This window comes from Monodelphis domestica, chromosome 3, assembly GCF_027887165.1.
Source record: "Monodelphis domestica isolate mMonDom1 chromosome 3, mMonDom1.pri, whole genome shotgun sequence".
Classification (NCBI taxonomy): Eukaryota; Metazoa; Chordata; class Mammalia; order Didelphimorphia; family Didelphidae; genus Monodelphis; species Monodelphis domestica.
This window is the reverse complement of record NC_077229.1, coordinates 204,886,493-204,899,261: the sequence shown is the minus strand read 5'-3', so window position 1 is coordinate 204,899,261 and position 12,769 is coordinate 204,886,493. Positions and strand designations below refer to the sequence as shown.

Here is a 12,769-nt window from a genome sequence, read left to right as displayed (position 1 = left end):
GAATAAAGCTATACACCACCAAAGAAAGAACTGATAGAATCTGAATATAGATCAAAATATAACATTTTTCATTATTTCCTTCATATTTTTCTTGTATAAGCAATATGTGTCTTCTTTCACAACATGACAAACATGGAAATGTGTATTACATGGTAGCACACTCATAACTCATATCATATTACCTGCCATCTCAGGGAGGGAGGAGGAGAAGGATATTGGGAGAAGACATGGATTACAAAATGTCAGGAAATGATAATTTTAAATTGTATCAATACATTTTTAAAAATTAAAAATATTTGTAATTTGCTTCACAAACTAAGCTTTTCTCCATTAAATTTTCTAAGGAAAAGAAAGACTAAAAGCATGCAATATAATCATGACATGAACTTTAATTTGTTTCTTACTTTAAAGAGTATACAATTTCAATGGACTTAAATTGGTATGTTTGGGACATTAAAACTGGCACTTAAAGATCATTTAGTTTTTTTCCTACATCTTTGACCTTAGAATTCTTCCACCTTACTTTTTACAGCATTCCAAATAGGGAATATGAAATTCAATAAATCCTATATTAACATTCTTACTCAGTAATCTCATGGTGTATGTTTCTTTTCAGATGCTCGGGTCAGAGGATGGCTCATGTTGGACTCCTATCTTCCTACTTTTTTCCTTACTGTAATATATCTACTTTCCATATGGTTGGGTAACAAGTATATGAAGAACAGGCCTGCACTTTCTCTCAGGGGTATCCTCATTTTCTATAATCTTGGAATCACACTACTCTCTCTCTATATGCTTGTAGAGGTAAGTTTTCATTCAATCAAAGCTACAATTTTAGAGATTAGTACAGTGCCTGGCATAGAGCAGGCATTTAACAAATGCTATATCACTTACTGACAATTTAAGAATACAGTAATATCTAGAAGCCATTTGTAATCTAGCCTCCTGCCTTCTGGCAGAATTGCTCAGGTAGTATCCAAGATGATTATAAATGGTATTCTTGAATATCTTGAGTGGTTTCTGGTTTTTAATAGGTCTCCTTCAGGAAATCCTTCTCATCCTAATGTTATATTTCTCCCATAGCAATTTAGATTCATTTTCTTTTGTTTACATCTTAATCAAAACAGATTGCTATCTGAGAAGGTTCGGGAAAAGTCATGAGGGCAGTTTTTAAAGAACTATTGTGTGGAAGAAAGATTAGATTTGCTTTGTTAGACTCTGGATGGCAAAGCTAGGAGCAATGTACAAAATTTGCAAAAAAAAAAAAAAGCAGTTTTATATTTGTTATGAGGGACAATTTCCTAAAAATGGGATGGACTTATCAAGTAGTGGGTTTCCTTGCACTGGGGGAGTTCTAAAAACAGATACTGAATAACCACTCATCACAGTCCCTTCCAACTCTTAAGATTCTATGAAATATGATGGATTCATAGAATTATAAAAAGTTAGAGTTGGAAGAGACACTAGTGATCCTCTAGTCTGGAAGTGTCAAACATACTGCCTTAGCCACACACAGTCCATAGTACTTTCAAATGGCAGCCAGAACCAGATTAAAATATAACTGGGAAATATTTAACAAAATAAATAAAAATATAATAAAACACAGATAATGCTAATTTGTAGTTTTCCAAGTCATCATGTTGCCCCAGGGGTTCAACCTCCATTTCTATTTGATTTTGAAACCACTATCATCTTTATTTTGAAAATGATATAAGTTAAACTCCATAGAAGTAGAACTAAATTGCTCAGCATCACATAGCTAGGGAGTTTCAGAGCTTTTAATAACCTGAAGACTTAGGTTTTTTTATAGATGAAGAAATCCTCACAGTCTTAACTGTTCTCATGGGCTCTGTTTTAAAACTTTTAACAATTTTTGTTATTCTTCCCAAAGTTCTCCATGACCCTCTTAAAATGTAGAGCAGATAGAAAAGAGCAAGAAAGACTCAAATAATGTGTAGTGGGAATATTACTTTAGCTTGCTATCATCTGTTGAGTGAATGAATTAGCAAATTAATATTAATATACTTTAGGCTCATGTTAGCTCTGATAGCTAGTTTTAGAAACTCGTCTCCAGCAACTATCAGAATTTTTCTACACTTCTTGTGGTTAAAGGATTGTTTCCCAGCTTGTACAATTTGTTTAGGAAGATGTATGTGGCATATATGTAATATATATGTATATGTTTAAATGCAGATATACCAATCTAGTTCCCAGGAAACTGATGATGAAATACAATTTCTGTATGGTTCAGAGACAATGGATGTGGAATATGGCATACAGTACCCAATACTGTTCCTTTGCTGTTGTTTTTGCCTAAATGCTTCTCTTTGTAAGAAGAAAGAATTCAAGAATTCAAGGGGAAAATGTTTGTGTCATAAAAATCAAAGGCATTAACCAAATAAAAGATTCAGAAAAATTCAAGACAAATAGAAAGGAAATCAGAGAACTAGTACAGTGGAAAAAATGATTACTTGGTAATTAAAAAGGCCTAAATTCTGGCCTTGGATCACTGACTATAGGACTTTGAGTCCAAACTTCTGGATTTGAGCTTCTTCACCTGTAAAATGTTGGGATTATGCAAATTGGTCCCTGAGGTTCTTTTCAATTCTAATACATTATAATGTTTCTTAATGATGATGATAACAGTAGTTGATACTTATATTACTCTTTAAGGATTACACTGCACTGTACATTGCAAGAAAAATAAATATAGCATCAACTCCTTTCAATGGATGGAAAAAAGTCATGCCCAGAAAGGAAGGAAACAAGCTTTTATTAAATATCTACTATGTGTCAGGAAATGCGCTAAACACTTTACAAATATTGTTTCATTTTAATGCTCCCAACCATCTAGGGAAATTGGTGCTATTATTATCTCCAGTTTATAGTTGTGGAAATTGAGGCAGAGGTGAAATGATTTGATCAGTGCTAAACAACTAAGTGCCTAAAGCCAATTTAATTTAGGTAGTCTGGACTCCAAAGCAGTTAAATGGTGCATTGGATAGAGAGATTTATCTTCCTAACTTCAAATATAGCCTCAGATATTTAGTCGCTGTGTGACCCTGGGCAAGTTATTTATCCCTGTTTGCCTCAGTATCCTTATCTATAAAATGAGCATGAGAAGGAAATGGCAAACTTCTCCAATATCTTTGCCTTGAAAATCCAAAAAGGTGTCATAGAAAGTTGGACATGTCTGAAAGTATCATGAACAATATGAACATGAACAACAACTTCCTAACTCCAGGCCCAGGATTCTAGTCATGACTGCTTCTAAAAGCAAAGGATTTGCCCATGGTCATAGCTAGTAAATCTCATAGGTAGAATCCAAACCTAGATCTTTCCTGACTCCAAGTACAGTACTCTTCCAACCATACCACATAGTCTAATGTCACAATGAAAATTGCTATACATCTACAGAGAAATAACTAATGAAAATCAGGATACAGATCAAAGCAAACCATTTTCACTTTTTTTATATGGCTATTCTTCCACAATGTGACAAATATAGAAATATATTTTGTATAAAAGCACATGTATAAACCAATATCAAATTGTTTGCTGTCTCAGGGAGAAGGAAGGGGAAGGAGAAGGGAGAACTTAGAACTCAAAATATTATAAAATGAGTGCCAAAAATTGTTTTTATGTGTAATAGGGAAAAAATAAAACTTTACTGAAGGATTAAAAAAAGAATATATTCTAATGAATACTTTTAGAGCTGGAATTAGCTATTGAAATTATCAAAAATAAAAATCATTCTTCAGCCCTTCAGTTTGAGATCCAAGAAAAGGGAGAAACAGCAGAGTAATTCATGATCCTTTGAATTTTGTAGAGATTCTGACATTTGTTTTTGGTCAATTAATTTTGGTACATTCATTCAGATTATGTTATAATTGCTTAGAAATTTATTCTTCAGTTTGTTCATTGTAAACAGGAGCTCATTGTTTCTTTCCCTTGTCCTTTTTGCTTTCCACTTTACATTTATCTGCTGATTCTCATTTCTCTAAGAAAGAATAATGAGAGTAGAGAAGATGCTGAATTGTATCTTGGAATTTCCTACTCCTTAGCTGATTTGGATATATAGAAGTAGGAAGGAAAGAAGTAAAACTAGGGGGTCTTAAATGGGGATGGTGGGCAACTTCTGAATTCTTTTTGCTTGTGCATCCTCTCAATAGCATAGATAACCAACTCAGAGCTAGCTTGGTTTGCTTTCAGGGCAGCCCAGTGTTTCCTTGAATAGCATTCCCTGCAACTTTGTGAGGCTGGCTCAATGGCATCTCTGTGCCTGAAGACTGACCCCTGGAAGTGTGAGAAGACATTCCAGCTCTTTTCTAGCTGCCCCATCCCACACTTCCCATTCCTTTGTAGAACACCAGGCTTGGGCTTTTTTTTTTTTAACAAGAGCAAAAACAAGTACTGGTTGTCCTGCCAATGGAATCATTTGTTATTTGACATAGATAACCACGGAGAACTTCTGAAAGCCTTAAATGAACCCCACTGGCGCATGTCATTCCTCTGCTAAAACCAGAGCCAAGAAAACAAAAAAAACTGAGTGCAGAGAAGTTCCTGCTTCCATTTGGGAAGTAGGTAAAGTTGATCTTCCTTTTCCACCTTTTTCATTCCTTGCTGCCACCTTTAGTACCTCCCTATTAAAACCTGTTCTCAGGCTGCTCCTCATCTTGAAAGATCACTTCAGCTTAAAATTCATACCTCAGAAGTACTCTCAGTACCCCTTCTCCCACTAGAAGGATCTTCCCCAAACCTCCATTTAAAGTGTGTCCCATCTCTTCATTTTTCCAACAAGCTGCAATATAGACTTCTCTACCTTACCTCAACATTAATTACCTTCTATTTATACCCCAATTCTCCACTTTTTCAGCTTCCATTTATATGTTGTCTTCCTCATTAAAGTGCAAACTCCTATGCAGTCCTAGTCAGGCAGGGACTATCTTTCTTCTCATATTTGTATTTCTAGCTCTGGGCATCAAGCCTGCCAAGCAAACACTTGTTCACTGACTAAGGAAAAATCTAAAAAACTCATTCTCATGCTAAGAGATTATGATTGATAATGACTTTAAAAATGTTAGTTTCCCAGTCAGTTAACAATATTCATAATTTATGTTTGAACTGAGATAAAAATTTTGAATCAAAGGAACGGATTTCAAATTGGAATTTATCAGGCATTTATCAGTGGATGGAGAGTATAATTTATGGAGCATAGAACATTCTTCTAATTGAGTTCTCACACATAATCAACTCTGCTTAAACTGAAGCTAGTCTTATTGATTGGAAAAAGGCAGCAACAGTATAAGAAAAATAAATCAGCAAATAAATCTAGTCTAAGTACAAACTCTTCCTCCTGCTGCCAGTTAGTAAGTAGTCTACCTTTCCAGCACACCTCCCACTTCTTTGATAACCATTTTAGCCAGATTTGATTTATATAAATGTTGTGTGATCTCTCATCTTTAATCTAGTAGTTCCTATTTCTACTAATTCCATCTCCTTATCCTACAAACCTACTATTCAATCCACCCAGGCCCTCCACTCCCCCTCAAATTTTCCCTCAATTCTGCAGCTTCTCTGGCTATCGTTCTCTTTTCTCTTGTTGCCAAATTTCTAAAAAGAATAGTTGGGGCACTCATTGTCCTGCTGACTTATTACTCAATCTCCCATGATGTCATCTTTGATTATTCTTCTCTTAATTCTCATATTCAAATACCTGCTAAATTTGGAGTTATTCTGCCTCCAATGTCTTTCAAATATCTCACCCTTACATGCTCACAGAAACCACTTCCTAAAAAATATTTATCTCCTGCTTGGTTTCCTTTCCAGTGTTTCTCCTCTCTATACTATCCTGAGCATTCTTGCCAAAGTATTCCTCCTAAAAAGGATCTGATCATACCACTCCTTTGCTCAGAGAACTTCACTGGGTCCCTATTGTTTACCATATAAAACTCCTCAACCTGACATTAGTCCCTCTCCTTCAGGGGTGCTTAATCTGGGATTTATGAACATATTTTACAAAATATTTTTGTTAACTATATTTCAATGTAATGATTTTCCTTTGTAATCTATGTGTTTTATATTATATTATTCTCAGAAGGGACCTGTACCCTTCACTAGACTTCCAAAAGGGTCCATGAACATTCAACAATGATTAAAAACTTCTGCCTGACACTTTAGCTCTATTATTTTTTTTTCAAACTCTTACCTTCTCTCTTAGAATCAATATTATATACTGGTTCCAAGGCAGAAGAGAGGTAAAGGCTAAGCAATGGGGGTTAAGTGACTTGCCCAGGGTCACACAGTTAGCAAGTGTCTGAGGTTAAATCTGAACCCAGGACCTCCCATCTCTGGACCTGGATCTTAATCCATTAAGCCACCCATCTGCCCCAACTCCATTATCTCTTGCCAGACTTTATTTACTTTACTCCCTTCTAGGCATTCTAATTTCAATCCCAAATGGATTTTTTACTGTTCTTCATTCTCTTTCTTGCCCTTTCTGAGCTCAGTGCATTTGCACAGGCCCAGAATCATGCCTTCTATTTCGTACCTGTTAAAAATCCCTCTTTTCCAGCTGGACCTACTACATGTCACCTTCTCCAAAGAGTCTTGCCTGTTCCCAAAGCTAGAAGTCATTATCTGCCCCCTGAATCTCTGAGTCAGTTCTATTTGTAACCCCTGTCCAAAGCCCATTCTTTACATATTAAATTTGTCCTATTCTCTTGCCACATTCTAAGAGCTCTTTGCTCTTTCCTAATCATATTGTATTTGTGTACACATCACCTTTCTATGAGAGTATAAACTTCCTCAGGACAAGCTATGTCTCCTTCTTCTATCACATTTTTGGCATGGTTCCTTGCACATTATGACTGGTTTGCTGAACGTTTGTTAGACTGAGAAATCCTACTGTGCCTCTCCCTGAAAATATGCATTGTATATTTGCCTTAGCCTTTTTTAACCTCAGGTTCCTCATCTCAGATGAGGGGGTTAAGCTAGACAACCCCCAAAGTCCTTTTTAGCTTTAAACCTATGATTGTATCATCTATGACCATGGGCTGGGTTCTTCATGGACCAGGTAGGAATTGAATTAAGTCTTCAAGGAATTTTCTGCCAAATTTGGAGAAGTTGAATCAGCCAGTCAAAAAGATAACTGCAAAGAAAAACAAAAACAAAAAACTCACAATTAAATGAAATTCCCACCTCAAATTGAATGCTATTTTATTACTCCTATTTTGCAGGGTTACACTTTTGTGAAATCTGATATTTGTCCCTGGGAGATATGCTTTGTCTTTATAAGAACACACCAGACACATCATTCTTGAGAGCTGTTCTCTCTTTATTATTCCGGGATTTAAATTTTATGGGTCATAGCACACCCTACTCTGTCTTGTTATTTATTTATCTCATTTGCTTATTTTTTCTTTCCCTTGTCAACATTCACAAAGATTCCTCACTTGTTTTCCCTTCATTTTCTCCCTATTTCTAGTTAGGCAGCTAGCTACCTAAATGCCATATATCTCCCAGTATAGATGACCAGGAAGGGTTGCAGAGCTTACATTTATTCTATCCCAAAGGCAATGGCCCATGTAAAGATTAAAATTTAGGGGAGACTGAGGCAGGTAGAAATTAGTTTCTCTCTACAAGGAGTATTATATTTTTTTGGAGGTTTATTAAGGATTGAGAATTTAAGAGTATATAAGTGAGAAAAAACATGTGCCTAGGCCAGAGGCCTAGACAAGACCTCACCTACATTATGGAAAGAGCCACATCTTCCCCAAAACAGAAGTCCAAAAAGAGAGAGAGAGAGAGAGCTCAAAAGCCTTTGCAATCAGCTTAAGTACCTTCTCGATCTCACCCACCTCAGAATTCCATGAGATTACAAAGCATTTTGGGGAAGTGGAGCAAGGACTTGTGGGGATTGAAGTCCAGAGTTCAAATCTCAATTTTACACCCAGATTAACTTTGGGGCCAAGATCACTTGCTTGTAACCCTTCATTCTCTATCAGAGAAAGACAGCAGGAATCTGTGACTCTTATCTCTTAAGAAAAACTCCAAGAATTTGATTTTTTTTTAAGTTTCTCATAGTTCAGAATTAAATGTCTGGACTAAAAATGAAGTTTCAATGGGAAAAGATAATCTGGAATTAGAAGTGGTAAAAAAAAGAATTCTGAACATGTGTTTTTTTCTTAGTTTATAGCGATTTTAATAGGGTTGTACCTGGAAAAGAGCCTTGAATATGTAATATCTAAGGTTGCCAAAAGACCTCAGTTCAATGAAGAATGAGTGCTATTACTTTCACCAGCTTTTGCTATGGGTAGGCCAGTGCTCCAACCTGATTTGACCTATGCAAATAAAATAAACTTCAGCCTTTTTTTCTCCCTTATTACTTGGTCCACCTCAATTTGCTGGTACACTTTTTCTTGTTATGAAACATAAGGAAGGCACATCACCAATTGAGATAGTAGATGAAGATGAGTTTCTTCTACAAAGCCAGCATTAGAAACCTTTGTGTTTCAGTATCCTGAGAGGAAATATATTGATTTAAGCCATACATGTTTCTCTAAAAAGGAGTCCAAGACTAAAATGCAATTTTTATTAAGTCTCAATAAGCCATACAAAACTTCCTTCTCTTATTCTTCTAGGACATTAATCAATATTTGTTCTTCTTTAATAGTAATTTGCATTGAACAATGAGGGCCGGCTTGGGAGGAAATAAATAAAATGATTGTTAGCCTTAGAAAGACTAGTTCTAGAAAACTTTTTTTTTCCCAAGTGCAAGACATTTAAAAGAAAATATCCTCAAGGCATTATGGGACAGAGATATACATTGCATTGCTTTTGCCTCTATCCACATGTATTTGGTATGTCTTTAAGAATGTCTTCCCTGATTTTCTTTCCCGGGAATGAGGAACACGCTTAAGTTATAGAGATGTTTGAGGCAGTTGAAGAGCAGAATGGAGACTGGCTAGGAAGCAGGATAACTGTAATGAAGATTGTTAGGAACAAATATTTTCCATTCCCCAAAACTCTGGTGAGTTGCAGAGCCCAGAAAGAAAGCCAACAAAGAAAGCCCTAGTGATTGTATATCTACTTTCACCTGATGGTGGGAATGGAAAACCCCTGGAGACATTGAACTACAGACTAATGACCTATTTTATTGTGGAAGGCTCATTCAACTTTTCTTTCAGATTAATTTGTTAGGCCGGGGATAGGCAAACTACCTGCCACATCCTTCCCCAGCCACACCTGGCCTGCTGCCTGTTTTTGTATAGCCTTAAGAATGGTTTTCACATTTTCAGACATCATAAAACTTTATTTACAAGTGTAAAACCCATTCTTAGCTTGAGATCTTTTAAAAAACAAAGAGTGGACTCTGTCTGACTAGCAGACCAGTTTGCTGACCCCTGCTTTTGGCAGGAGCATCATACACCATTTGCCTTGGTGGCCTTTAGCTCTCCATTTTATGAAGATAATTTTGGGTTTTCAAAGAACACAAGCACAGGCCTGACAATAGAATGTTTATAACTGAAGGACCAGACTAGCAGGGTTCATCAGCATAAGGGGGACTATCAGGTGATGATGGGGCTTTGGGACCATAGCCATTCTTGAATAATTTACTGAAGTGAGGAGTGGTTGCGATCTCCCTCAGTGTCTGGAGCAATTCCACCAATGAAATTACAAATAATTTTAAAAAGCAACATTTTAGAAGTAAATAAACAAACCCGCCAATGTCTAAGCAGAAATCTAAACTCTAACTGCACTAAACTTCTATGAATTAAAATAAAAATCTGAGTCTGGAATCCATACAAAGAAAAGGAGATCTACAAAAAAAGTTGAAATAACTTTCTTTTCAGTAGAGCTGTCAAGTATCTAATCATAAGACACTCATGAGTAGTTTTGCAGACTTGTTCTGTGATAAGCCTTACAGAAACAAAATGCTAAAAAATAAGAAAGGTTTCTTACCTGGCTGTGGGAAATGTAAACAATAGTTTTTTTTCACTGGTCCTGGCTGGGAAGATCACTTTCTTTGATAGCAAATTAAAATAGATGCAAATCCAAGAAGTAAGGATAGCTTACTTTGCAGTATGACTTGGATAGAAATGAAATACTGGTTTAAAAAAATAAGTAGAAAGTAAAAAAAGGAATAAGAAGGGGAGAGGTGGAGAGGGAAGGAAAGGTTGTTCCATCAAAGGCATGTCATATTTAAAAACTGAACAAATTTTCAAATTATACTTAGGGACTATATCTTATAGATAATTATGCTAAATATATTCCAAGCATGTGTAACTTCTATTCAGTCAATTCATAAGTTAGGAAAATGTATTTTAAGTCCTTGCAATAATGAAAGGAAAAAGAAGAGGCTTTTGCTAGTTTTTTCCAGCCAGAAAAAATGTTGTTTTTGATATTTAGCTCAGCATCCCTAAATTTTCATACAACAGATAATTCTGATGAAGAAGAGAATGATGAAAACAAAGCTGGAGAATTTCTGAGCAAATAAAAAAATGTATTACACCAAATGACAGCTAAGTTAATGTTAATGAATAGCTGTAGACTGTTAAAAGTTTGATATAGCAGATAGTATGTAACACAATCAATGAATTCAGTTCAAAAGCAAGAATCAAGTTCTTTGATAGTGTCTGTTTGAGAATTGAATTGGCACAAGACCAAATCCTGGGCAGTTTCCTGAATAAATGCCAATAGGGAAAATAAATGAATGATTCTATTTAGACTTACTTTCTGCTGTTTTTTTCCCCTTTTTTTCTCTTTTTGTTTCTATGTCAGCTCATTCTCGCCACTTGGGAAGGAGGCTACAACTTACAGTGTCAAAATCTCGTCAGTGCAGGAGAAGCGGACATCCGGGTGAGCCTCAAATAGAAAACTGACAGTTCTAAAAGGTCATTCTGTGAGAAAGAAGGGCCTTTTTCTTCAGGTGTACAAACTGTGGTGGAGCTGGGCAGGAGGGCAAATCCCATCTTTGGTGAGGATAGAATATAGATTTTGAGATTTCTTATAGTGGCTGAAATGAGAAGTAGCAAGTTTCCCATTTTGGATCAACTGCTTTAGATACATGTAGAAATGCTTTTGGACCCTTATTTTTTTTAGCATTTTAAAATTTCCCCTTCCTTCCATCTCCCCTGTCTCTGAGGTGGTGCATAGTCTGATATGGGTTATACCTATCTTTCACATAATACATATTTTCATATTGCTCATGTCAAGATAGAAGAATATCACACATACAAGAAAAATCTCATGATGGAAATAAAGTGAAAGATGGCAGACTTTGATCTGCACTCAGACACTAACAGTTCCTTCTTTTGCTGTGGATAGCATTTTCCTCATGAGTCCTTTTGGATTATCTTCAAGGATTGCTTTGCTGATAATGGCTTAGTCCTTCATAGTAGATCATTGTATAGCATTTCTGTTACTGTATATATTATTCTCCTGGTTCTGTTCACTTTACTTTACATCAGTTCATATAAATCTTTCCAGATTTTTCTGAACTCATCCAATTCATCATTCCTATGCCCAATAAATATTCCATTACAACCACATACTACAACTTGTTCATCCATTCTCCAAGTGATAGACAATTCCTCAATTTCCAATTCTTTGCCACTACAAAAAGAGCTGCTAAAAATATTTTGGTACAGGTAGGTCCTTTTCCCTTAAATCTGATCTCTGGGATACAGACACAGTAGTGGTATATTACTGGATCAAAGGGTATTAATAGTTTTATGGCTCTTTGAGCCTGGTTCCATATTGCTCTCCAGAATAGTTGTATCCATTCAGTTCTACAAGCAGTGTATTAGTGTCCCAGTTGTTTCTCATCTCCTCCAACATTTATTAGTTTTCTTTTTGGTCATATTATGAAATCTGTTAGGTATGAGGTGGTGTATCAGAGTTGTTTTAATTTGCAATTCTCAAAGCAATATCCTCTTACTAATTTCAGAAATGTTTGTTTTATCTAGTGAATCAGAAATGTTAAATAGAGATTAAATGCTATTTTTATCTAGTCAATCCATCTATTATTAGGCACTTCAGCATTTAAAAGATCCTGGCAGATGAGAATCTATGCTCTTTGGAAAGGATGGAGATTTATAGTTTGACCTGGCAACCCAGTTCAAAGTCTGTCTCTTTCTCTGTCTCTGTCTCTCAGTCAGTCACACCTTAGACCTGTGATTTCATTGAGAATTCCCAACCTACACTGGAAGACACCCTTTAGCAATGTGGATCTGTTCTTGCTCTGAAACTTCCAATTTTTGGAGAGTTACATAGAGCAAGGGTGTAAAAACTAAACTGAACCACATTTCTGGAGGAACAGAATAACTTAGAAAACCATGAATTAACATTATTTACATTGTATTGTTATTTATTTTGTTAAACATTCCCCAACATTTTAATTGGTTCTACCACTGGTGAGTTTTGCCACATGTTTGACACCTCTGGTGAAAAGTGGTGAGAGTTCAGGCAACTTCCCTGGAATAGCTAATACAGCCAACATGGATCAGAAGCAGGATTTGAATTCAATTCTATCTGACTTGAAGCTAGCTATCCACTCACCCCATGCTACCTCTCTTTATATTTCTTAATGTCAGTAAGCACATATTTCTTTTTAACTAACCATAACCCTCATTGCTACCTTTTTCCTTTTCCATTTCCAGAAGACACAGGAGAACAATTATTTACTTGTTTACTCATTTTATTGTTTGCTCATACTCTGTAGGAGAATACTTCATACATTTGGATGTTATTATAAAATTATCCCTCA

The 12,769-nt window shown here is 35.8% G+C and overlaps 1 protein-coding gene across 13 annotated transcripts in view; it reads left to right on the top strand.

The window, feature by feature from the left end:
• ELOVL2 (ELOVL fatty acid elongase 2) overlaps positions 1 to 12,769 on the top strand; it is a 147,722-nt gene that overhangs the window by 119,209 nt on the left and 15,744 nt on the right. For 11 of the 13 annotated variants that reach the window (XM_056823427.1, XM_056823424.1, XM_007487947.3 and 8 more), the window contains 2 exons: positions 617 to 804; positions 10,783 to 10,860. In XM_056823427.1, the coding sequence (XP_056679405.1) occupies positions 617 to 804; positions 10,783 to 10,860 (266 nt within the window). The remainder of the gene's footprint in view (positions 1 to 616; positions 805 to 10,782; positions 10,861 to 12,769) is intronic. The other 2 variants (XM_056823425.1, XM_056823431.1) reach the window with 1 other exon arrangement.